A 26,873-nucleotide genomic window follows, 5' to 3' on the forward strand; every position below is an offset into this window, starting at 1 on the left:
GCAACAGAGCTCCATGTGGCACTCAATCAAATGCCCCTGCAAAATACAGCATAATCATTGTGCAGCCATTTCCCTTATCTAACTCAGCTGTTACTCCATTACAATAAGTTAGTAAATTACCAAGGCATGACTGACTCCTTCACAAAGCCATGTTTCCCCTCATAGAGAATCATACTCCCACCCACCCACCTCTGAATTCTCTTTGCGACCAATTTTTTCTATTGCTTCCACCACCACTTCCAAGACACTGATTGCCCCACGATTTGCCACTGCAGTCCTAGAACCTCCCCTACTCAAGGGAACCATTTTGCACTCCCTCCACTCTTTGGGATCTGGAACTCCACCAGAGCTGAGACCCAAATTAAAGAGCCTAGTCAAAGGCACTGCCAGTTCTCCTGCACATTCCCTCATAATGAGAGCTGATATTCCCACCACCTAATCCTACAACTATATTCACATTGAGATTCTTCAAAATCCCAAGAACTTCTAATTCATCCACCACTGTTCCCACATCAATCCCTGTCACATATGTCCCAGCACCAACCTCACCTGGATAATATGCTCTTGCAAGTGGTTACTCATTAACTCAGTTATTTTATCTGCTTCTGTCACCTTGTGACCATCAGCACTCATTAAGGTTATTCTTCCTCTTTCTTCTTCCCATAGTTCACAAACGACCATAGCATAGATATTAGGAACTGTTCCTTACAGAAATCTTCCACTCAGTCCTTGATTGACACTTTGATTTCAGCTCTGTAAGTGAAGTACCGGTCCTCTTACTTGCCACATAGCAAAAAAAACTCTTTGGAATTTCCCTTATCCCCTGCTTGGTTAGTTTCTTCTTGTAATCTGATTTTGTGTTCCTTACATATTTGTTACCCTTCTTGCCTGACCCTTGAACTGTTCGTGAGTTAGGTGATCACCTTTCCTTATATACCCTCCTCAGCATTTTCTTTTTTCAAAGCTCATGCTTAATGATATTACTCATCTGTCTGACTTCTACCCGATTAACCCTCCCTACCTTAGGTATACAGTTTAATATGGCTTTCTCTAGATGCCCCTTAACTATTTCCCATACATTACTAACATCTGTCCCTTGTAGGGTTTTATGCCATGATCTGGATTCAAGCTTCTCATAATCACTTGCCTTGTAATTCCACATATACCCCTTCTTGACAGAACATTCCTTATTTTTTTATAATCTCCCAAGTCAAGACCCCTGAGTGAAGTGGAATTCACTTAAAAAAATTATATTCTTTCTGAAAGCCTAACAAGTAATATACCAACCTGAAAGAAAAGGTGTTCACAGGAAACTAGTAATGAAAGTTCATCCCCAAAAATTATTTTAATTTAGCATGAGCTTTTGATATATTGTGCTCTGTGATTAATATAGCAGAATTACATGTTGGTCATGTAACATTAATTTGGCAAGTTGCATATTTATTGAGAATACACTGTCTCCTCTAATAAGACTAGAAATTATTTACAGAAAGCTATTACTCATTCGTCCTAAGATGATATTATGTGATGATGACAATTACCGAGAAACCAGATGGTTCACAGCATGGAAAAAACAGCTACACATAGAAGAGTTTCCTCTTCCTTCTTTTATTCAGGCAATTACTTCCCAGGTATAGTTGTACTTTAGCTGTTTTTTTGTGAAGTAATTAATATATCTGCTAATTCAATTGTTAGCTTCCTAGCTAGAATACATTGGATATAATATCTTTTTTTTATCCAAATTATTTTGTTGTCACGAGTGAAGTTTATTAACTGTTAACTTCACTATATATAGTTATAGATATTACGAAAACTGTGAATTACAAGATTCATGGTTTTAATAAGTAGTTAGCTTGAATTTGCAAAAAAATTACAGTCATTAATGAGATTTGGTTAAGAGAAGATACTGTGACAGAGTAGAAATTTAAGGAATAGTGTATTTTCAGGGAAGTTAAGGAGAGAACAGTTTTTGAATATGTGTTAATGATAATAGAAGAATTGTAACCAGCAAAATATAAATTCAGCAGAAAGTAGAATTGAGGGAGGCAGTACATTTGAAGCTTTTTTGCAACAGATTAGTTCAGTCAGCAGAGGATATGTAATCATTATGGGGATTTCAACTATTGGGACATGGATTAGAAGAAGGAGAGGGCACAATGAGAGAAGGAAATAGAATTTGTGCAGCTTGAGAGGTAGTGATCAGAACAAGCATGTAATGAAGGTACCAGAGGTTTAAGAGTGAAAGCTGATATCAGAGAATTTACCCTTACCAAAGTAATCACTTTGTCTCCTGTGTGGGAAAGTGATCATGCAGTCTTCACCTGGAAAGTGAAGAACATGTATAATGTAATATGGAGAAATGTAGAACATGAAGAAATGAATAAACATGGAGAAGAAAGGGGATATGTGTGGAGCTGACTATTGTGCAGTGACTAGTGTGAGGTATTGATAGGTGAACTTGAGGTGTTGTGGATATTAACATTTTCATTTTGGGCACTGGACAATTCATATCGTGTGATCTTCTTGCCCCTGGAGTGGGATGGAAATATACACATAGTGAGTATAACATGGATTTTAGGTTCCATAGAAATGGCACGTTATACGATCGTTTTTTTTTTTTTTTTTAAATTATATAAACAACAATGACATATCCAACAAAAACAATATTTTTATTTAACTCAGGTAATTCATGTAAGTTAAGAAAATGAACTACAAGACAAATACATAGTATAAAATTATAAAAATTACAAATTTTACATAAATTTCATTGCACATAATGCATAAATGTTTTAGACACAATAAAATAAAGTGCATATTTTAATCCTCATCACTGTCTTCAGAAATAACATTTCGTAGATGTTCTTTAAGTGGCCAGAGGTCCTCACCACTTGAAATCTCTTGGACATCATTTGTATAATTCTCATTGCCTAGCCTACTTCGGCTGGTTTAGTTATCAAGAAGTCAGTAATAAGACTTTGCTTACCACTATGCTGCAATTTTTTATTAAGTTCGTAATATGGTGCTAAACAAATATCCAACTGTCTCATGAATTTTCCCGAGCACTTCATTGAGGGATCATTATCCATAAAATAACTTCCTAACTTTCTTGCCAAGTCCAATCCTTCTGCTAATTTCTTTAAACTGAATTCTTTCACGGATTCATCACAATCAAAAAAATTTTGGATTGTGATGAATCTGTTCTTGGATTTTGCATTCATTTTGTTTGATTGTTCTAATTGTTGATTCATTTAAATTCAGAGTCCTTGCAACAACTCCTGGTTGTTCTCCAATTTTCAACTGATCCAAGATTTTAATTTTTTCTTCGAGAGAAATGAATTTTCTCTTCAATGTTGGTTTTTAACCTTTTGTTGCAGTTTTAGTGGCCATTGCAATAACAATAAACTTTTACATAAAAAAAAAAGCATTACATATGTATGTAACTCAGCAGAAAATAAACTGCTCAGCTTGAGAATAACACACTTATGACTTTTAATGCACTTTCCTGGCAGAAAACGAAGACAATTTTCAATAATAAACACTTTATACAGTAAACCCTAGATGGCGAACCTATGGCACTCATGCCAGAGGTGCCACGTCTGCAATTTACAGGTGATATCCTTTTATATGCTCATAAATTATTAAACTTTTTTTAATTATTACAATACGTACAAGTTGAATTTTGTTTTACACAAGAGAGCAGCGACCCAAAGACAAAGGCAACTAACAAGTGTTGAGTTGAAATGCTAATTCTCTTCATTCGAATTCCATAACATCTGAAACTGTCATAACAACATTCACTATTAGTTTTAACACATTCACAACAGTGTGTGATTTATCATTCTGACGGAACTTCTTATTACCGACTGGCTCAACTCACACAAAAGTTTCAACCCTTGGTTGAATTTTATGGCTGCTTGTTTGCGTTTGAGGTGGCAGGCGAACTCACACACTCATGGTAGAATGGTATTCTTGGTAGAATTTTATTTTAAGTTAGCCTTTGTGATCTGTCATAATGACATCAAGAATTTCAAATCCAATAAAACAAACATTTATTTCATAATTGAAAAATTGGACAATAGTTTTTAGTTAGTTACTGTGTTTCAGTGCAACATATGGTTTTGCTTGAGTCTATACAGCAGCATAGTTTCTGTGAGAGGGGGACATGTGATTCATTAGTTAGCGCCATTTTTATTCCAGCTGTCTCTAATTGCACTATTTGTTGAGAATTACACAGACTGCAAAAGCCTCTGTTCAGTACCTTATTCAGGGATACAATAAAACTAAATTCGATACTTATAACTACTTGCGTGCTACGGTAGACACAAATTTAACGAAGATAAAATTTGATTTTTAAGTCCCAGGTTGAAAAATATATGAAAAAAAAAAAAAATAAAGGGTTACTAGAAATTGTAGACCGCATTATATCGAAACCACGTTGAACAAGGGTTACTGCAATTTGCAGACTGCGTTATATCGAAACCACGTTGATTAAGTACCGCATTATACGAGGGTTACCTGTACATGTATATTTATTTCTTTATTTGTTATTAATATTTCTCCTTTTCTGTTTTTTAAAAATATTCCTAGCGAATGATGCTGTACTAACACTAGTATCCTCCTTCCCTCCCCCCACACACAGTATTGCAAGCAAACGAAAGTAGAAGTTTTGTTGGATCATTAAGTGCACCACTACAATGTCCTAACAACCTATTTCAAAGTAATTGATAAGTAAAATTTATTCAAAGATTATCCTTCTATTGTTTAACCCAAAGAAGAAGGAATAACTTTTAGTTTTTGGAATTTATTTCCAAGGAAAGGCTTCCTAATCCTTTAATCTCTATTTATTTTTGAAAATTGTCTAGAGTAAAAAGGTGGAGATAAGAAATCATAAAGCTTTATGCAAAATTTGCATTTCGAAACAACCGGTTGATATGCTAATGACATACAGAATAAGTAGAAAGACTATGTTGGCAGTTCATGTCAAATTATCTAATGGTATTAATTAACAATACAGATTAATAAGAAAATCATTATTTCTTTAACTTACTTTCCCTTGCAGTGTTTTACATCTCAAGTAAGTGGAACTAGCTGAGGTTGCAGAGCTGAGATCTTAGAATCTTAGGCCTGGCCCTTATTTGCTAATATTTCACTGGTATTATATTCAGCCTCTTTAGAGCACAAAAGCAGTTTGTCAAAGTACATGAACAATAAGAGCTTGGTATAGCACTGGGACTAGTTTTTGTTGTCCGTTACAATTTTTTTAAACTAATCCTGCTGTTATACCAAATTATTGTTGTCAATAGCTGAGTAAAAAGATCTGTAGGGATGGTACCCTTTGGACCTGGTGTCCAAAGGGTACTCAAATATTTCGATTTCGAGCAGTGGCACCTAAAGCCAAACCCTACCAAAACAGTGTCCACTCCTTTCCATCTTAGCAACAAGGAGACAAACTGCCAACTCAACCTAATTTTCTGTGACAGCCCAGTCAAGCATGATTCTCATCTGCAGTACCTGGAAGTTAACCTGAATAGAAGACTGACCTACAAAAATCATATTTGTAAAGTAAAAAACAAATAAAACAAAAAAAAAAACCATCTCAAGTAAGTGAAACTAGCTGAGGTTGCAAAGCTGAGATCTTAGAATCTTAGGCCTGGCCCTTGTTTACTCTGCTGCAGAGTACTGCACACCATCCTGAGAAAGAAGTGTTCATACAAACATATTGACTCCCAACATGCTCACAATTAGCACGACCCTGAAATCCACCCCTCTGTCATGGCTATCAGCATGATAGCCATGACAGAGGGGTGGATTTCAGGGTCACTTTCCAACATAGCCCCACCAAATATACAAAGAAGGCAGGCTAAAAGAACTGGAAAAAATCACATATAACTCCCTACTGCCTCTCCACTCATCCCTTATAAATTCCCCTGGAACCTGTCTGAAGTCAAGGTATCCATTTTGTGACACAACCAGAGCCTTCTCTGGTCCAGCACCTTCAACTCATAACATGTGGAACCAACAATGGGCTATGAACCTGCCAACAAATGGCTCTCTTGTGAAAGATCCCTGCAGCTACCAGCCTGGCTTCATCGTTCCTAGAAGACTATGGGCAACTATTAACAGAATCAGGGCAGGTGCAGTTATCTCCTACATAAATGGAATATGGCAAATAGTCCTTACTGTGATTGTACTCATGTTCTACAGAATATCAAACATATCAAATTGCCCCATTCGCCATTTCCACAGTGACCTGCAGGAGAAGATACATGAAGTGACAAGGGAGGCTCTTGAGTGGCTTTCAACATTGGACATTTAAATATAGCTGTATTCTGCCATAAGAATAAATAAATAAATTGTTGTTCATGTACTGTGACAAACTGTTTGGTGTTCTGAAGATGCTGGATATAATACAGTGAAATATCAGCAAATCAGTTAAATAAATATTATTTTCTTATTAATAATCTGTGTTGAGAATTAATGCCGTTAAATATTATTATTATTTTCCTGACCTCCATGGAGTCGTAAGTCTTATTGTGGGAGGTCAACAAAAGTCTGTCATACCACTCCATAAATTCGTCCACTATCTGCACTTTCACTACCCTCTCAGACAATGCATTTCATGCTTCTACCACTCCATGCAAAAAACTTACTTCTTTCCCTTTTACTCACAATTCCCTCTTGCAACTTGTACATTATTCACTAAACAACAAAAAAAAAAAAAAAAAAGAAAAAAAAAGCAATCATTACAATCAGTAGTAACTTCTCCTAACATACACACCACTTACAGTATTGAAGTATTAATTTAAATTATGCCTGGTGGCAAGACTTATACATTGGCTATTCATAACTACTTTTTTAAGGAAATTAAATTGTAGGCAAATATTAATTACAATAAAGGTAACTAACGTAACACTTTAGGTAACACTTATAATAAAGGTAACACTTTACAATATTTTGCCAAAGTCAAATTACCATCATCAGGGAACACAGAACAATATATGTGCATGCAGGCTATACTGATAAATGAGACTGAAGCTTGGCAACCAAAAGTGAGCCTAAGTTTTTCAATTATCCCCCCCCCCCCCAGTGGGCTAAAATGGGTGTCCTTGGCTGTTGGGCTGAAGTACAGAGGATGAGTGCTTCCCAAATCTGTAGCAATTTGATGCAACTAAATTTGTTGAGGTTGTAGTGGTGAAAACCATATATCTTCAGTGGAGCTGACCCACACTGGCATTTATGAGCTGGTTGTTAAATTTTCAAGAATTTGAAAGTTGGTTGTTAAGTTGACAACTGTTGAGCAGCAATCCACAATGACTTGCAGAATTTGGAGGATAAGTTTGTATATTGTAACAGAAAATCCAGCAAGGGAGGGGGGCTTATTGCAGCATCCTTTGTGCTTCTTTTCCCCTTCCATATGTGACAACCTGTGTGTGAATTATCTCCTCTAGCAAATTTATAGACATATTAGCTGTCAACAAACAACTGGTTTTGCCTGGGCCACTTCTTCTTCTTAAGGTAATAAGACATTGGAAGTTTATCAATTGGTTATACTATAAATTAAAGATGGCAAGAAGTTATATTCTTGGTTTAATCCTTTATCCAAGTGTAAGCAAGCAAGGTTTGCACCTGAAGTAATTTCAGGAGTTTGAAACTTGTATATAGAAGTTAATGACTTTACATTACTTGCCTTAGTATCCCATAATGCAAAGCACATATCCTTATGGACATGCATTATGGGAAGGATCAAGTGACCCTTCCCATAATGCCTTTACACTTCAGTTACACGAATAAAATTTCAGTCCAGATTTTCTTGCTTCTGTTCCTTTACTTCAGGGTACAGTAGTCGCTTAGGTGCTCCATAGTTAACTACAGTGCTCTCAACTTGGGTTGCAGACGATATCCTTTCTTCGGACTTCCTACAACGACGGCTGTTTCTGCCCTCGCTGGTCAGTCACTTGGTCTGTATCGGGGAGAACTCGCATCCATGTGGTGGATATTGTCCTGGAAACAGTCCGATGATATCGGGGAGATATCCCATTGACATTGCTGCTGATGTCTCAGCCACATCTTCGGGTAGTAGCCTCCTCCTTGTCCTTCTGTGCATTGAAACAGGAACCCCACTGGTACAGCCTCGTCTCCTCACAGTCGGAACTGAATCTTCTGAGAAGGGAAGTAAAAAGAAGGAAAAAAAAGAGCCTTTCTGTTCAGTCTCAGTCCCCTTAAATATCTTTATAATCTTTTGTTTCAATACTGAAGTTTCTGTGATTGCCCCATGAGGTGATGACATCACCTTGACTCTCTCCCTTGGAACATCTCTATTGTGGGTGCCACTTCTTCCCGATACTCGTACGCCACAAGGTCATGGTGTGCAAGTCACCTGTTTTTGGTCACCCCCTCGTTCAAAGTTCTGCATCACTGTTGCTTAACTCAGAGCTCACATTTGTGGGGAGATCTGCTTCCTCTTTCTGGATCACTGTCTGCCCGGTCATCTAATTCAGATCCTTCTTTATCGAGCATTTCCTCGAGCATTTGTTGTAATTCACTTTTACTCAAGAACTGTTTTACACCCCTGCTTTAGGCACAACTGGGTCCTGGTCTGTCCAATTCAGACAGATCTCTCAAGTACAAGAAGAGAGTCGTGAATTCCTTATATTGTTTAGATTCGAGCAGCCAGAGTATGATGGTGCGATGTAATATAAACATGAACACGTGCGATTGTACGTGATGCAGCTGATGGGCAGGCATTACGATATACTAATATAAATTCCCTTTTTTATTGATAAAAGTCAACCATCCTCATGGATAATGAAGTTGAAGGTTCAAATTTTACTACAGTACAGTCTGATAATGAATTTCAAGCATATATTATTATTTTCGGAATTTTTTAATTTAGTGATGTAAATATGCATTGATGGGATTCTGGGTTCACATGCGATCAATGTATATTTACATCGATAGGACTCAAAGTGTTAATGGTTGAAATCTGTATGTATCATCCTTCTTTAATTTAATTATTGAGCTTGTTTATTGTAAGATCAGAGATGTGAATAATATTCACAAGTTGTATAGTCCATACTGCACATGGAAAACAAAAAAGATTTGATTTCATGTGTATCTAATTATTCACTGCCTACCATCAGAACGAGCCAAAGCATCTCTAACCTTGAGCATTAATGAAACAAGCACAGTTCTTAAGAAACTGATGTTAGCAAGACAGTACTCAAATTTTCTTTAGAGGCAATGTTTGCTTGATAAGGTTTGTCTGACAGGAATCTTCATCTATATGCAGAAAATTGTTAAATGGTTATGTAAAAGAGTGGTCAAAAATATATAAACAGGTGGTGTAGTGATATTCAACAGAAGCTTGTTAGTTGAATCAGTAAAAAGGTAATCTCTGTTTTTTTTTTTTTTAGTAGGTAAAATCACTAAGCCATCTTGGTCACAACAAAAAGTTTGTGATCTGTTTTTGTAAAATTGTTAAGTTGGAGTAAGCTTTTGTGCAGAAAATGTTATGAATAAAAAAACAATATTTCCAAGGTAAATATTTATCTTGGAAATAAAATCTGTCTTATTAATTTATGTTGAAGAGGGCTTTAAATTAAATTTCTTCTTCTGATTTCATTGAAAGTTGTAGTTTTGGACAATCTTCCCATTGAAATTCTCTAGAAGAAAGCTAATAATTTAGAAAGCCAGTATTCTATATTAGATGGAAAAAGAATATCAAGGTTTTTTGAAAATACTGTACACCCATTATCCCACTAACAAGTCTGAGGGCTACTGAGAAAAACAAAACTTTAGAAAACTATTCATCGGAACACATTCTGCAATCTTTCTAAAAATAGCTCTTTGTTAACAGCCTAGTATGGAATTAATCTCATCTCAAAAATATTGCTCTTTTGCTGTCATATAATTTTTTTAATTACTGGTATATACTTAAAAGTGCCAATGCAGTTGTTGGAACCTTATCACTATTTTTAAATATGAACTGACTTTTTGCTTTGGACTTCATCTATGTACCTCCAATCTACTTTAATATTTATTTTTAGATGTTTTCAAAATTTGATGCCAGAAACATCCATTCAGTTATGCACTTTAGATTGGATGTGAACCTGTGATGTTTACTGTTCTATTTAATGATCCATCCATCCATCCATAGTTCATTGGACATCATTCGATGCTGCATGGCCACTCTGCTCGTTGGTGATGTGTCAAAAAAGTCTTTGCCAGGTGGTCCTAATGTATGCTTTTCTACAGTCTTTGACTCTCCGAGTACTACTCACACCATCCATCCATTGCAATGAGGGTCTATCTCTTATTCTTTTCCAAGAACTTTACCTTCTATTACTGTTCTGAGAAGTCCTCCTTCCTTTCTTCAGTGTGTCCAAAGTATTTCAGCTTTCCTCTGTCAGGTCAGTACTCTTAAGGAGTCTTAAAAAGTTCTACTGATCTTTTCTAGCACTTATCCATTTGTCTCTCTTTCAGTATATGAGATGCTCAACAATCTCCTTTAACACTACATCTCAAAGCAGCTATCCTTTTCCTATCAGACTTTTTTAGGGTCCAGGTTCCACATTCATATGTTGCTATTGAAAAAACAACTCCATCCAGAATCCTTAGCTTCATTCCTGTGAAGATAGATCATCTCTCCAGATTTTAGACGAGTCTCTCACTGTTGTTTTAGCCATTCCTAATCTTTTTCTGATGTCTTCTGAACTGCAATCCCAGGTATTCAAATTTGCTGACTTTCTCAATTATTTCTCCATTAAAGTTGCATGGCTATATTTCCTTTGAATACCATAATCTTTGTCTTGCTAGGGTTGACTTTAAATCCTATGTTCTTTCTCATCTCATCTAGATGAGATGAGAAAGAACATAGGATCACATAGGACAGATGACTCCGTACTCTCCTAGCAGGACTCACGGACACAGGCGCTCAGATAACCGATATACACCTACCGAGGACCTGAGAATCAAGAATATGGGCTCACTCTTAAAAATATGCCAATTAAATATAGAAGGCATAAGTAGGGCTAAATGTGAAATTCTTACTAAGATCCTGAATTACCATTAAATAGATGTAGTTGTTTCAGTAAATCAGCAGTTAGCTTTTTTAGATCTTTTAATTCTTTGCCAACCAGATGGTAACCTACATTTCTCAGTCTATAGGAAGATACAGGCCATTATATCCATTCTGAATCTCATCACCATCCCAGTCAAAAGGCAGGAACTATTAAAACACTGGTTCATCGTGCCCACTCCTTTTGTTCTTCAGACGATATATTACAGAAAGAATTGCAGTACATTATTTCCTCTTTTTTATCTATTGGATATAAGAATTCCTTCACCAAAAGAGCTTTCAGTAATTTTGATTTGTCTTCCTCTTCAAATAGAAAAAATAACGCATATTCCTATCCCTTATGTGCAAGGCATTAGTGTACGCATAGCAAAAGTTTTAAAACCAATAAATATTTTTGTTGCCTTTTGACCATTCAGAAAAATCTCCACCTTTCACTTCTCCAAAGGACAAGCCTCCACATCTCAGTTATCCAGGTGTCTACCAGATTCCTTGCTCTTGTGGGTTATCTTATTCATATGTCAGACAAACAGGAAAATCTGCCTTTATTCGGCTCGAAGAACACCAGTCTTATATTCAGCACCTTGAATCTGAACAGTCTGGACTTGCAGACCATGCCATCAACACTAGACATAAAGTTCATTGGAACAAGACAAAAGTCCTTTACAAAAGTCGTTTCCTCGTGCAACAGCTTTATAAAGAAACGTGAAACTTTACTTCCGTCTCCTAACTTAAAAGAGACTGAAGTAAAGTTAAATCCGATGGTTTACGTTTATCCCCTTTGTGGGAGATAGTACTTTATAAATCAGCTAATCTTTCCTAACTTTTTTAATTGTATGTGTGTGTGTGTGTATATATATATATATATATATATATATATATATATATATATATATAGGATAAATAAAATATACACCCCAACTCAACATCACCAGAGTTAAAGATCGGTACTATCAACATAAGAAGCCTGAATGGCAAAGAAATAGAGCTAGCTGAAGAATTAGATAAGTACAGATCGACATAATAGGGGTGACTGAAACAAAAAAGACAAAAACTGGTGAGTTGTGTCAGTTGCTTTTTATAAAGCCTCAAAAAATTCCTCCACTTCTACCTTAGTAGAACCTTCTGTGGGACTGTAGGCACAAATAAGTCTCATTGTCCAGTTCCCCATTCTCATATTTGCCCAAATCACTCTACTTGAGACTGACTGCCATTCAAGAAGATTAGCCTCATATTTTGTGTTGAATACTATGGCTACTCCTTCTTTTCCTTGATTGTCATTGCTGAATATAACATTTTGTATTTATTGCTCAGAAAGAGCTCATCTACTAGCAGAGTATTGTGCTCCTGTGTGGCTGAACAGTGCACATGCTTCTTTAGTCAATATCTAGCTGAATCAAACTATGAGGATAATCTCTGGAGATCTAAGATCTACTCCTGGCTACTGGCTCCCAACTCTCAGTAATATAGTCCTTCCCTCACTTTACAGGACCCAAGCCTTAAGCCAATTATGGACAAAAATAATTGGAAACCGTTCCTTGCCTATCCACCAAGACATTTCCTTCCATACTTTACAAAGATTGAAATCCAGGCACCCTCCCTGGAGGAGTGCAATACAAATGAATGACCAGAACTTCGACCTATGCGACTCATGGGGAGAGTATTGGCTTCAAATTCCCATTTCAAATCCAACATCTCGTCTAGAGGGCTTCGATCCCCCTAGACATGTATGGACCCCTTTAAATTGGATCAGAACAGGACATGGGAGATGTAAGCATCTTTTGCTTAAATGGAACTGGTCCGATACTCCAAACTGCGAATGCAGAAGTGGGATCCAGACCATCAATCACATTGTGCTTGAGTGCCCTATCTACTCATTCTCAGGTACTAAAGAGGACTTTTTTAAACTGATCCCAGAATCCCTGGAGTGGATCCAGGATTTAAGGATTGAGCTCTGACTCCTGATTCTTAATTTTTAATGTTTAATCGTTTCAACCTATTGTATCCCTTTTAATATGATTTTTACAATTGTTTTTATGTTGTTTTATGTAATATGTATGTAATATCCTGAAAGCTGTACATCATACGATTCATATCATAGGATTCATCCTAGTTCTTCCCTGTCATTACAAAGGAATACTATATCATCAGCACACCTCAGATTGCTGACCCTTGCCTAACTTCCTTGCCTACCTGAAGTCAATCAGTTAATCCAACATCCAATCTTATGTGGATTCTTGCTCACTGTGCAAGTTGGCTATCATCCTGTTGAGGAAAACCTATTGTTTTCTTTACCTTCCACAATTGCACATGCTGAACATCAAAAGCTTTGGAAAGATGGAGTCTACACTCTTTGTACCTTTCAGTGATCTGTCTAAAGCAAAGAATCTGATCTCTAGTATACCTTGCCTTTCCTGAAACCTGCTTGTTTCTTAGGAATAAGCAGGTTTCAGGAATTTTAGGCATCTCTACCTCGACTTTGGCCTCAACCCTATTTAGAAAGATCTTTAATAAAATCTTGCTTGCCTGAGAGATTAAACTAATAGTTCTACTGATCTTTCAATCCTTCATATTTCCCTTCCTATGCAGTGGTATGAATACCAACTTCTTCCAGTCTTAAGCCATGATTCTGTCACCCATATGCTTGTAATCAATCAGGGAATCATTCTTACCCTCCATCTCCTGTAGCCTAAATTAACTCTGCTGGGATTCCATCTGCATATTGTTATTGAGCTCCTTAACTGCTCTTTCAACTTCATCCTAAGTGAAGGTGGTTCCAAATCAAAATTCTCATGGTAAGAGGATTCTTCAAATTTTCCTTATCCTCTCTGTTGTACAGTTCCTCACAGTACTTTTCCACTTGTTTTTAATTTCCACTACTTCTGTTAATACTGCTCCATTCCTGTCTTTGATAACATTCAATTTGTGCTTAATCTTGTGCTTAAGGTCACAAACTAATCAAAACATTCTTTTATAATTGTTTCCTCATCTGGAACCCTAACTCTTTGCATTTCTTAGCATGATAAATTTCCCTGTCCTGCTGATGGCTTTTCTGACTTCTCTATTTAATCTCTTATATTCTTCAGTCCCTGTATCTCTTTGTTTCTCCAACTCCTCCGTTTGATTAGATCCCATGATGAATCAGAGACCCATGGGTCTCTTGGTCTTCTAATTGGGGCTTAGATACTTCTTGGCTGTATCCTGTATTATAACCTTGACTCCTTTCTACAGCATTTCAGGTGTGTTCTCCTCATTAGTCTGCAAGTATCTAATCATTTTGATGTTTCTTTTGTGAACCCACTAGGGTTACTCTAGTGGGACAGGCCTGGCCTGGAAGATTTGGTAATCTCAGTGTTACTTTGGCTCTCACTAGCTGGTGGTATGTATCACTGTCTGCTCCAAGACAAGCTTGCACATCAAAAATTCTTGGCTTAGACTGTTTGATCTGATACCTTGACCTATCAAGTATAGTTGCATTGTAAGTATTGATGCAGGTATTGGTAATAACTAATCTGTTAGCTTGAGCAAATTCCAGCAACCTTTCACCATGGGCATTACATTTTCCCATACCAAACCTGCCACACTTGGGCGTAAGTGTTATACACTTTCCCACTATGAAGAACCTCCAAGGGGAAATATATGCCTCTTCTTGGTAAACAGTCCAAAAGAGTTTGTAGGTTTTTATAGAACTCCTTACTCTCTTTATCTGTATGGAATGCATAAATAACCACAATTGACACATTGGTAAGATGACTTCAATCTAATAAAAAGTATCCTATTATTAATGGGATTATAATGAAGAAGCACTCTTTCTTTTTTTTTTTTCCCTAATGAAAATAGGTGATCTTTCCTTAGTATGCTATCCCATAATGCTTTGAATCAGCTCCTGAATAAACAACTAGCTTACAATCCTCACATCTTCTGAAATGGCATTCTCCATTCCGTTTGGTCTCTGTAATTCTCCATATCAAGAATACCCATCTATAGCCCGCCCACCCCCTCATACATATCATTTGCCTATGTAAAGTTCACCTCTAATTTAATAATTGAAGCTGTAATGATTTCTGTTGACTCATTATGGCAAACACCATTATTACAAACTTGCTTACTATATAACATTATTGAAGCACCAATATATGAAAAGCATTGATAACTTTCAGCCATCAGTGCTTCTCATATATCTACATACTGCACATTATTTCTCATGAGCAGTCTGCTGACTCATTTGCAGTTGCAGCTCCTCCTCAGCTTACTCCTGTCTTACATAGCACCAAGCTCACAATATTTACTCTTTTGTTCTTCTTTTTCACCTCACTCAACAACTCTTTCAGATCCTCTCTGTTATACCCATATACTTTGCTCCTTTCAAGTCATTCATTCCAACCAGCACAGTCATATCCTTCAGTTGTTCTGCTTGCTTACAATATTCCTTCAGTTACATCATGAACCTTCTACCCAGGAAACATACTTTTGTTGCTTGCTTGACGCTGCATAATTCAGAATTTCTTAACTATCTGTCTTAAAATGATCTGGATCAGATCATTTTAAGACAGATAGTTAAGAAATCATGATAATATAACAAAGATTTGTATTTAAGATTTGAGATGTTTCAAGTAAGGTGATATTCAAAACAAACTCTTTGTAAAGAGTGTTATATTTTTCATCCATTATAGTTTGTGTTAGCTTTTTATTGAATTTTTTGTTCATCCTACCTCAGCAGATGCCACAAGTATATGTGGTGAAATGTCGCTTTTCATTTTTATATTGTTATGACCATATAAACCATGTATTTCCTTTTATAATTGATGTTTATTGGTTTGAAAGCCTACATATTGTCATGAACAGGCTTACTGGGGAAGTAAAAAAAAAAGATGCATTAACTAGAGCATTTAAAGTGCAAAAAGGCTAAACTGTTGAACCAGCTCACATTCCTAAAGAGATGTAGGAACAATAACATATTCCCAGGTTTTTATATTTCAAAGAATGTTTCCATTCTAGAAGAGCTGAACAGATTTATTTAAAAAAAAGTGTCATTTGCTCTGTTATGCAATAGGATTCAATCCAAAAGATTTATTCTTGACTAAGTTGATTATTTGTGTGTTCAATTGCACTGTTTATTAGCAAACTGCAAAGATGGCTGCTTATTGTCTTTTTTAGACGATGATCAATATTCAAAAGCACTTTTTTATCCTGCAGAAACAAACAAATAAAAAATAATAATTTGTATTTATGTTTTATAGATCTGGAAAAGTCATGACAAGGTACCAAGAGAACACAATGCTATTAAAAATACTACAATTATATGGTGTAATTATATCGAAAAGATACTTTACACACAACTTTGCTTACTCTTGGATAAAGGATTAAAACGAGAGAAATTTTAATAACATGGTGAAGCAACATTTAATTCCTTGTTTATGGAAAATATATTACTTTTCCATTGATTTATCTTTAATATCTTCCTGGGTCTAGTTCCCATAAGACCTCAGTAAAGTTGAAATTCGTATGGATACTGACCTTTCCCATAATGCATATCAATATACATATCTCAAAGGAAGTGTATTTTGCATTATGAGGTACTGAAGCAATCAGTGTGAAATCATCAGCTTCTGTATACAAGTAGATTACTCATGAAGATACTTCATGTGCAAACTTAGGTTGCTTATGCTTGAGTAAAGACGTGAATATAATTTCTTGTAAAGTATTATGTATAAGTCTTTTCATCCATCAAATGCTCTCCATACATCAAAAAACCACACACACACACACATACATACATACAATGTTTCTCCTGCACATGCTATTCAATAAATCATTTGCACTAAGTTCTTCTCAATTTGCTCCTATCATATCTTAGCAATAGATTTACATTCTCTGTTACTATTCTTTTTCATTTCTTCTATTTTTTCTTACATTTTCATGATTTTTCCAGAAGCATTATCCACACTGGTATCTCATTTTTGACAACATCTGATACTCTCTTTTACCGTTGTCACTTTCCACAAATGTTTCACCTTTGAATCCATCACTCTCTCTCTCTCTCTCTCTCTCTCCCATCCTATAAAGTCTCTCATGTTAAATTCCCACAACAGTGACATCTTGATTACCATTGTTCATAAACTCTTTGATCTTATTAGCTGCACTATAATAACATAACTTTAAGGCTTCATATAATGCTGACCAACTCACACACTGCACACTAGCTATCGAGAACTATCTTATAAATTCAGTATAACTTAAATTACACCACATTGCGAGTTATGAAATAAAATGTATTTAACCTGGAATGCAACTAAATTGTAACAACCTTGTGTTTCTTAGTAGAACTTATAATGGGAATGTGCTTGGAAATGGAGGAAAAAAGTGAGTAACTAGGGATGTGAGCTGAGGACACACTTTAAAGCCTAATACAATGGAATAGCCACTTTTTTGTCTCTACTTATCAGTTTTCTTGACTATTGAAGCCATCCTTAGTATCATCCTCATCACCTCTTAAGTGTGTCCTCCTGAAGAGCTGTTTCTCGGCTCTCATCCATAATTACTCACTTTCCCACTCCACTTTGAGTAACACATTCTGATCATTATAGTATTCAGCCTTCTGATTTCCAAAGATTTTTACATTATCAGTAAACAACTTAATATCTTCCTATCTTCACCAGTTAATTTACATTATCGTTAAATTTCAGTTTTAACAACAGCAGCTCAAGGAAAGTGCCTGTGGGATCACTTTACCTTCTACCTTAGACATCACCTCTGTTCATATTTACCAGACTGCTTGCCCCCAGTGTATTTCTTTAATCGAACATGCCATCTAGTTAGTGAAGTAGATAGCCCTCCAACAAACTGGCTGTGAGTTCAAATCCCACTATGGCAGTGATGTTTGAATCTTTTGGATGGTACTTGAATTTCGTTCCTTGGTGTGAGACTCCCCCTTCCCTACCTAGCCTGCTTGTTTGGAGTCTCTCAAGAGTAACTTGTTTAGTCTCTAGAGTAGGGTTTCCAAATTAATCTAGTGCAGTGTATCTGCAGTACTGATATGCTATAGGGTTCCAACTTTTAATGGTAGGATTATTATTATTTAAAAAAAAAAAAGTAAAAAAACTAGTTTCTTGACACCACCTGAGTTTATGGCGATATTAATCACATGTCTTAAAATTTACTTTTCTAAGTTACTTTTTGCTGTAGATTTTCATACATGGAAGTGGAGGCAGTTATCTACTAGTTAATTATAGATATTCTGTTAAAAACAAAACATGATATAGATAATTTTATCTGCAAGAAAGTGCAATGTATGGATTCAACATTTTCTGCCAAAGACAAAATTCATCATAAATTTCAGATTGTGAAATAGAGTTGAAAGTTTATTTTTCACTTGGTTAGAGTATAATAAATTTAGTTTAATCTTTTATCCAAGTGTGAGCAAACAAAGTTTGCGCCTGAAAGTTATCTTACACAACCCAAGGGTTGTGGCCCTTCCCTTAATGCATAACATTAGACATATCCACAAGGAGATGTTTTGCATTATGGGAGATACTGAGATAGGACTGTTGGTAGCTTGCTCCACCTTTGCAAGGCGTGTCCTGGTGTTGTACCACCTTACCCCAGTCCTGAACATACTTTCAGGCGCAAACTTTGTTTGCTCACACTTGGATAAAGGATTAAACTAAATGTATTATATGAAATAGAGTATTATTATATTCATCTGTATTATAAATGAATCAATAATCATATACAATAAAGATATAAATAATATTGTTCATTCTGATGTATTTATTTTCAGGAAGTTGTATCATTTGGGGATGCTGTAATACGTACATTGGACACTTGCCTTGGCTATGAAATCTGTGAAGAGCTTTGGAATTCATGCAGGTGAATTCATAAGCAATTAATATTTTTATATTAATTATTCATATTGTTACAACCAGCTACATCTGTAAAATCATAGTTCATTAATTTAATGATCAGCTAGATAAACGCTCCCTGTAAGAGAAAGTTACCTTTATTGGATGAAGTTCTTCATAGTTGCTTGAGGGAGGGACCAGAGTCATTCAACTTATTTTTGGAGGAAGAAAGCTAGGAAAATTTCCTTCTCTCCTGTAAACTCCTTGGTGTGTGACAAATAGTAAGAAAAATGTTTTGGAGGCTGGAGGGTCAGAGGGGATTGATTCTTGACATTTTTCTGAAGGTGGGAAGGAGCGAATCTCATTCTTTTTAAAGAAAGAATCAATTTTTGTCTCTTTTAGTTTTGACATTCGATTCAGACTAAACATATGGTTTGATGTGATCATCAATTGTTAAAAAGACTTTAAATGCTTTTCATGGTTAGAAAAATTAACAAACAATAATGACTTCAGACTGTATGCCTCAGTGACAATTTCAATCAAATTTTGCTTCATTTTTTTTTAATTTCTCTCTCTTTCTCTCTCTCTCTATATATATATACAGATTCTGATGCAATTTCTTTGTCAGTATTGAGGATTTTTTTTAAAGAGATCTCTGGAGTAAGTCTAGACCTCCTCCATTCTTTCTTTTAAGGTTACATGGTGGTCAGCATTCATAGTGAAGAATTTATAGAGACACAACACACATGTTAGAATAATTACTTTACTTAACCTTAGGAAAGTAACGTTCGACGTTTCAACCTGTGTATTGAGGTTATCAGGAAAAATACATATGTATAAGATCCAAGCTACATGGCACTGCACTATACAAAAGTAAAATGAATCTAAATGCTCGTTAATCTTTTAACCTAGCCTGACTTCTTGTGGAGAAAAAAAAATTTTTAATAAAAATAAATATATATATATATATAAAATAAGTTTAATGACTATTACCGAGAGAAAAGATGGCAAGATATATTTAACAAGATACTACTAGTTTACTAGTTTCGTTACAAGAACATCATCAGGTATCATACTCAAAGAAATATATAAAAAAATTACAGAGACTTAAAATTGTATTAACAGAAGAAGTGAAAAACAGTAGCATGTTTGAAAAAATGCAAGTATGAGTTCCATACAAACGAATACTACGCGCTGTCGCGAGTGCGCCAGTACTGAACAGAAGCAACGTGTGCGTCCGAGAGATTGTAACTCAGGCTGTTGTTGATATGAGAGGAATCTAGAGAAATTTCTCTTGATTCAACAATCTTTCTTTCGAGTTCATCGTAGCACATATGGATATTAGCAGTTTGAGTCCAGTTTACAATGTGCTGGCGACCTTCGTCTGAGTTAGCAGAAAAGAGAACGTGGCTAGAGAGAGCGCTAGCTCTAGTCCTGTTATAGGAGATATCTCTACGGTGTTCATCCAAACGTAGAAGGATGGATTTGGCAGTCTGTCCATAATAAGGCTTTCCGCAATCACACAAAATCTTGTAGACTCCTGGAAACTGAGTAGGAAGATGTTTCTGTTTATGTTTGCAAAGTAATGAACGAAGTTTTGGAAGCGTAGTGTAGCACGTTTTGAAGTTAAATTTTTTGAGAATCTTTGCCAGTTTTGGTGAAAGAGAGCTGATGTAAGGCAAGGAGATGAAGGCTCTTGGGGGAGGGGGATCTTCAGCAGTAGTTGAGTGCCTGGGGGAAAGAAATTTGTCAATCTTCTTTGCAGAGAAGCCATTGTTAATAAACGTTTTTTTAAGAAAACTGAGTTCATTTATAATTTCTGTTTCTTCGGTAAGTAATGATTTGGCTCAGTGGGCTAAAGTGGAAATAATACCACATTTTTGTGGGGGATAATGATGGGAGGAAGCATGAAGGTATCTGTCAGTATGAGTAGGCTTTCTAAAAATTGAGATTTTAATGTTCTCAGCACATCTGGTAAGTTTGAGGTCTAAAAAGGGAAGACAGTCATCCGATTCCAGTTCGAGGGTGAAAGAGATTTTTTCGTGGCACTTGTTTAGGTGGTCTAAAAATAAATAGAGGTTATTGACGCCCTCTTCCCAGATGAGGAAAATATCATCAATATATCGGAACCAGACTTTTGGTTTAAAGTGAAAGGAGTTAATAGCTTTTCCTTCAAATTCGTTGAGAAATATATCCGCAAGAATCGGAGAGAGTGGGCTGCCCATAGCCAGACCTGCGTTTTGTAAGTAGATCTTGTTATCATATTTGAAGTATCCTGACTTTATGCAATGGGAGAGAAGAGCAAAGAGTTTTTTTGATAATTTATTCTTGAGAAGATCGAGGACTTCTTGAGCAGGAACATTTGTAAAGAGAGAAACAATATCAAAACTTGCCATTAAATCTGTTTTTTTAAGTTTGATGTCCTTGATTTTAGAAACAAAATCTGCAGAGTTTTTAATATGTGAAGAAGAAATTCCAGAAAGATTTCTTAGAAAACTCGCTAGAAATTTGGAGAGATTATAAGTGGGAGAGTGTATGCCCTCAACTATAGGTCTGAGTGGGCAGTTATTTTTGTGAATCTTGGCGAGACCATACAGTCTCGCCAAGGGATGAAGCGACCGAAGAGAAAGCCGAATGTTTTTTTGTAACTCTAAGGTGGTTTTTAATAAATTATTAGTTCTATTATGTAGTTCCATTGTAGGGTCATTAGCAATTTCTGAGTAGGTATCACTATTTAAAAGTTCCAAGATTTTATTATGGTAATCAGACTTGTTTAAGATGACAGTTGCATTCCCTTTGTCTGCGGGAATGATAACTATGTTACTATTATCTTTTAAGGACTTGATAGCTTTCCTTTGATACCTGATGATGTTCTTGTAACGAAACTAGTAAACTAGTAGTATCTTGTTAAATATATCTTGCCATCTTTTCTCTCGGTAATAGTCATTAAACTTATTTTATAATATTCCTACCGAGTAAAAATGAATTCTCCTAATATATATATATATATATATATATATATATATATATACACACACACACACACATACAGGAATACCTTGTATAACATGGTTAATTGGTTCCAAGAAGCGTCTGTGCTATGCAAACCCGTGTGGTTCGAGGTCTATTTATAAAGGTTTTCAATTTAATTTGTTTATTACAAAAATTTAGGATAATAAAAATGTTTAAAAATGGAAAAAAATGTTATTTTTATTAACTAAATAACAAATAAGTTTTTTTAAAACTGATATAAAAGTTGTAGAAAACAAAACAAATATTGCTTCAATTTTAGCGTGCAGTAATTTACTTTTTACTAAATTAGTCTTTTAGTGTTTGTTGAACCATCCTTGTCTTCTTTGTCTCTTCAAGTACTAGATCTCTGTAGCATTTGATGGCATTATTGAGACTTTGTCTCACTTTGATGCTTTTTTCCAAATTCGGATTGGCATTTATGAGAAAGTCGGAAGCTTCGTCGATTTTTCTCACAAAGGAAAATTCTTCAGCCATGACATCAGTGGGGTCATCTTTGTCTTCTTCTGCTTCATAGGCTCGTTGTTGTTCCAACTCCAAAAGAGTTTCATCATCCAGATCATTTGAATGAGAATCAATACATTCGTTCATATTGTTACAATCTAAACTTGTAAAACTAAGATCTTTGCCCATCTGCACAATTTCTGTTGAGATTTCTTCTTTCTGAGATTTCTTCTTTTTGAGTCACCTCTTGCCAAGATTCATCAATATTTTGAATGGCATTTTTTATGTTAAATTTCTTTTAAAATTTACTCAAAGTCCAAGAATCTTCTTCTGATGCAGCTTTAATAGCTTGATCTAATGTTCGTCTTAAATAGTAAGCCTTGAAAGTGGAGATAACGCCTTTGATCCATTGGCTGCAGAATTGATGTTGTGTTTGAAGGGAAAAAATGAATCTTGACATTTTCATCTAAGTCAGTCAATAGAGTTGGATGGCCTCGCACATTGTCTAATAAAAGCAAAATTTTGAAAGGAATATCATTCCTTTTACAATAGCTTTTAACTTCAGGGTAAAAACAAGTTTTAAACCAGTCTTCGAAAATTGAACGAGTCACCCACGCATTTTTATTTGAACGCCAATGAACAGGTAAATAATTCTTTGTAAAGCCCTTAAGAGCTCTTGGGTTTTCCGCTCTGTACACTAACAGTGGCTTCAATTTTAAATCACCTGATGCATTACCTCCTAGTAAAAGTGTCAATCGGTCTTTTGACACTTTATACCCAGCTTATGTTTTTTCCTTCTCTGCTAGAAATGTGCACGATGGCATTCTCTTCCAGAACAAGCCAGTCTCGTCAGTGTTAAAAATTTGATAATCTGTATAGCCTTCCTTCTCAATAAGCTCCTTCAATTCATTGGAAAATAATTCTGCAGTTTTAGTGTAAGCACTTGCGCTTTCACCTTGGATTCTTACGTTATGGAGTCCCATACGCTTTTTGAAATTGTAGAACCACCCACGACTTGCTATAAAAGTTTCACTGGTTGTACCTCCTTCATTTTCGCTTTCATTTTCTTTTATTTTGTCATATAGACTTGTTGCTTTTGTCTGGATTATCATTTGACTCAAAGGAATATTTTTTTGATTACAATCTTCAATCCAGATCATTAGAAGGCGTTCCATATTTTCCATTGTAGAAGATCGATTTCTCGTGATCACTTAGACATATAAGCAGCGGTGCTCATTCCATGTTGTTTAATCTTTTCTTTGCTCTGAATAATTGTTTGTACAGATGACTCATCCATTGAATTCTCACGTGCTATTTTAGCAAACGAAGCGCCATTCTCATGACATTTTATAATTTGAAGTTTCTTCTCTAATGTCAACCACTTGCGTTTTTTTGTTACTCCAACAGTGTCTTCTTTGTTTTGTCTCTTTTCACTCATACTTAAATAATAAAAAAATATTAAATACTAATATTAATGTGAATAATAAAATGCCATGGGAAAGAACGTGTCTACATGAGAGCCAATTGAATAACTACTGCATAAATGTGGCTCTCGACTGTCACTTGTGGCACCCAGGAGTCGCCGGTCAGTGTTGACAATGTTAGTGTAATAATAATAACTGCGTTAGACCAAAAACTGCGCTATACAAAAGTATTCCTGTGTATATATATAGTATATATATATATATACAGGGTGTTCGGGATAAATTTGACAGTTTCGTAAGGAAAAAGAAAATCTTCTTTGTATCTATTAAATTTAATGAATTGACAAAAAAACATTACAGGCAGAGTTAATTACAATACTATCAACAAGATTTACTCAAAATAACCACCATTAGCATCGATCACAGCTTCAATTCTGCTTCGGAACCTCGAACAAGCTGATGCTACAGTCTCCCTGGGAAGGGCCGCAAAAACTGTTTTAATTTTATCCATTAACTGGGCTTTTGTATTACTGGAAGTGCGATTGGTGTCTTTTTCAACTACGCCCCATACAAAATAATCCATGGGGTTAAGGTCTGGGGAGTTTGGAGGCCAAACATTTGGACTGGTGAAGTCGTAGAAATTTTCAGACAACCATTTTTGACTTTTCCCAGAGGTGTGGCAAGGGGCCGAATCCTGCTGCCATACATACGGCCTACCATTGGCTACCCTTGTTATCCAGGGCTTGACTACAGTTAGCAACTCCACGAACAAAGCCCGAATTCCAATGCCAGGGTTCTTCAACACCTGTTCCTGCAGATTTGCGAGGAATTCTGCTGTACGAACGCAATCAGATCGTCTGCTAGGGATCTTTCTTCTTGCTACATCCTCGTAGTCACCATTGCAAGTCTCTAGTTCATGCCTGATTGTTTTTACTGTATTCAGGGAGCATTGGGCAGCAGTCGTAATATCCTTATTTTGATGGCGGGCACGAATCATCATGATACAAGTTATTCTCTTCCATGATTCAGGTGGGTTCCAGCTATCCATCCTTTCTGACATCTTGTATATGAATGAAGAAGGGTCCAAACTTTTAAATGAAGAGAAGTGTGTGTTAATACATGTAACTTACGGAAAAATATAATTAATTATAAATATGTCAAATTTATCCCGAACACCCTGTATATATAAATAAAAATTTTCTATCAAATCAAATTTCTCAGTAATTTTGGAATAATTTTTCTTTGTCTCTTCTGGCTTGTCATTGAAACTCTGTGTTCCAATGCCACACTTCCTGCAAATTTCCTGTGGCCTTCATTTTCCTCCTTTCCTGAGCAGTTTTGGCATCTTCTGACAGCCATTTAAACTTCTTCTTCTTCTTACAAACTGTCGGAATATTCTTCTTTGCTTCTTTTTTAATTATATCTTTAATCTCTTCCCATAATTCATCTGGTTCTCTTTTACACAAATTGAGTGTGTTGAATCTGTTCTGTATACTAATATTGTATTCAGCCATTTCCAAGATCATATCTGATCGACATTTGTGACGTTTTCAGTTTCCGTAATTTCACATGTATCTAAGCAATTATTCACAGTCTGCACTTGGAAAAGTCTTGATAGACTGAATTGCACTTCTCCATCGTCTTTGTCCAAGTATATAGTTAATTTTGATTTCTGTATTGTCCATCAGGTGATATCCATGTGTACAATCTCAGTTTGTGCTGTTTAAAGCAGGTATTAGCAACAAAGAATTCTCTGCACAAAACTCAACTAGTTTCTTCCCTGCAGTGTTATGAATACCTAAACCAAAACAACCTGTTGTTCCTTGGTTTCTCCCACTTTTGCGTTCCAATCTTTGATAAGTAGCCACCATAAATCTCGCTTTGGTGTTGCATCCATCTATCAAAAACTGACATTAGCTTGGAAAAATTGAAATCTAAGATGTTAAAATATTTAATGAAAGATTTCCAGATGTCATTTAATATAAGTTCTTGGTTTCTGTTGAGAGGAGAGGTCCATGTGAATGGATAAGTGTAATGGATTCTTTAGAAGTCTGGAAAAAAGCAGGGTGGAAATATCTCTTTCTTCAATGTGCAACATCTCTGACATGGTCCTTCTTTCTCACCATAAATACAATGCTTGTCTGTCCTGTGTAGGCCAGACCTCATGAACATGGTATTCTATAGACTCCCTGGTGTTGGTAAAAGGGGATGCTGTTCTTAGGCGACCTCAGAAGGCTGTGAATGGTTTGAATTGGCTTGAAAGTCACTCTGATGTTATGATCTCTAAAAAGAGAAGCAATTCTAATGGATGAATTGCCAATACATGGAATGGCAATCAGATCTTGGTATTGGATGTTCTGATTATAGAGAGGAATGGTTTGAAAATAGAATCTTGTAAACTTTTTTTAGAATAACCATTAACAACATATAAATGAAAGAGGACTGAAAGTTCTGTCTTGAGTTGATCTTTGTTTTGTAAAATTGAGCATGCTCAGTTCTGAAGGTGTAGTTGATGCCCAGATTTTGAGAAGGATTTTTGAAGCGATGAAGCATGCCATGTGAGTAAGCTTATGATACACCTCCAAAGTGACACCATTGTCATTACACTAATACAGAATGTAGTTTGGTTGGCTTAAGTCCCAAATTGTTAGCTCATTCATTAGTTGAATATTCATATGGATATCTACTTATGGAGTGTGGCACAAGAAGGTGTGGATTAGATAGTAAGTCAGAAGTCCAGTAGGTTACTTAGCATTCCTTTAAGGGTGTGCAGAGGTCTCTTCCCATCTAGTTTTGATTCATATGCAATCTCAGAATAAATTATTGAGAGAAGCATTAGGACCAGCCAAAGATAAAAAAATCACAAATAATCTTAAATCTTCATGGTCTACAAAAAGGATAAACTATTAGCCTGTGACTAATGCAGCCCATCCAAAACGTAAATTCATTTATGTACAATTGTATTCAAGTTGCAGTGCTTTGTATCTGTGATTCATAATGACACTTATGGAGAAAAAATTGTAACTTCTATAAAAGCACAGGTATATGTATTCCCAAAAA

At 35.8% G+C, this 26,873-nt stretch overlaps 1 protein-coding gene across 1 annotated transcript in view; it reads left to right on the forward strand.

Annotated features, from left to right (window-relative positions):
• Nadsyn (NAD synthetase) overlaps positions 1-26,873 on the forward strand; it is a 396,250-nt gene that overhangs the window by 78,802 nt on the left and 290,575 nt on the right. Inside the window, exons 6-7 of the mRNA XM_090408625.1 lie at positions 1,490-1,631; positions 18,855-18,943. Of these exons, the coding sequence (XP_090264751.1) occupies positions 1,490-1,631; positions 18,855-18,943 (231 nt within the window). The remainder of the gene's footprint in view (positions 1-1,489; positions 1,632-18,854; positions 18,944-26,873) is intronic.

The sequence above is a fragment of the Typopeltis vanoorti genome, chromosome 18 (genome assembly GCF_054136105.1).
Source record: "Typopeltis vanoorti isolate ZY-2024b chromosome 18, IOZ_Tvanoo_1.0, whole genome shotgun sequence".
Taxonomy (NCBI): Eukaryota; Metazoa; Arthropoda; class Arachnida; order Uropygi; family Thelyphonidae; genus Typopeltis; species Typopeltis vanoorti.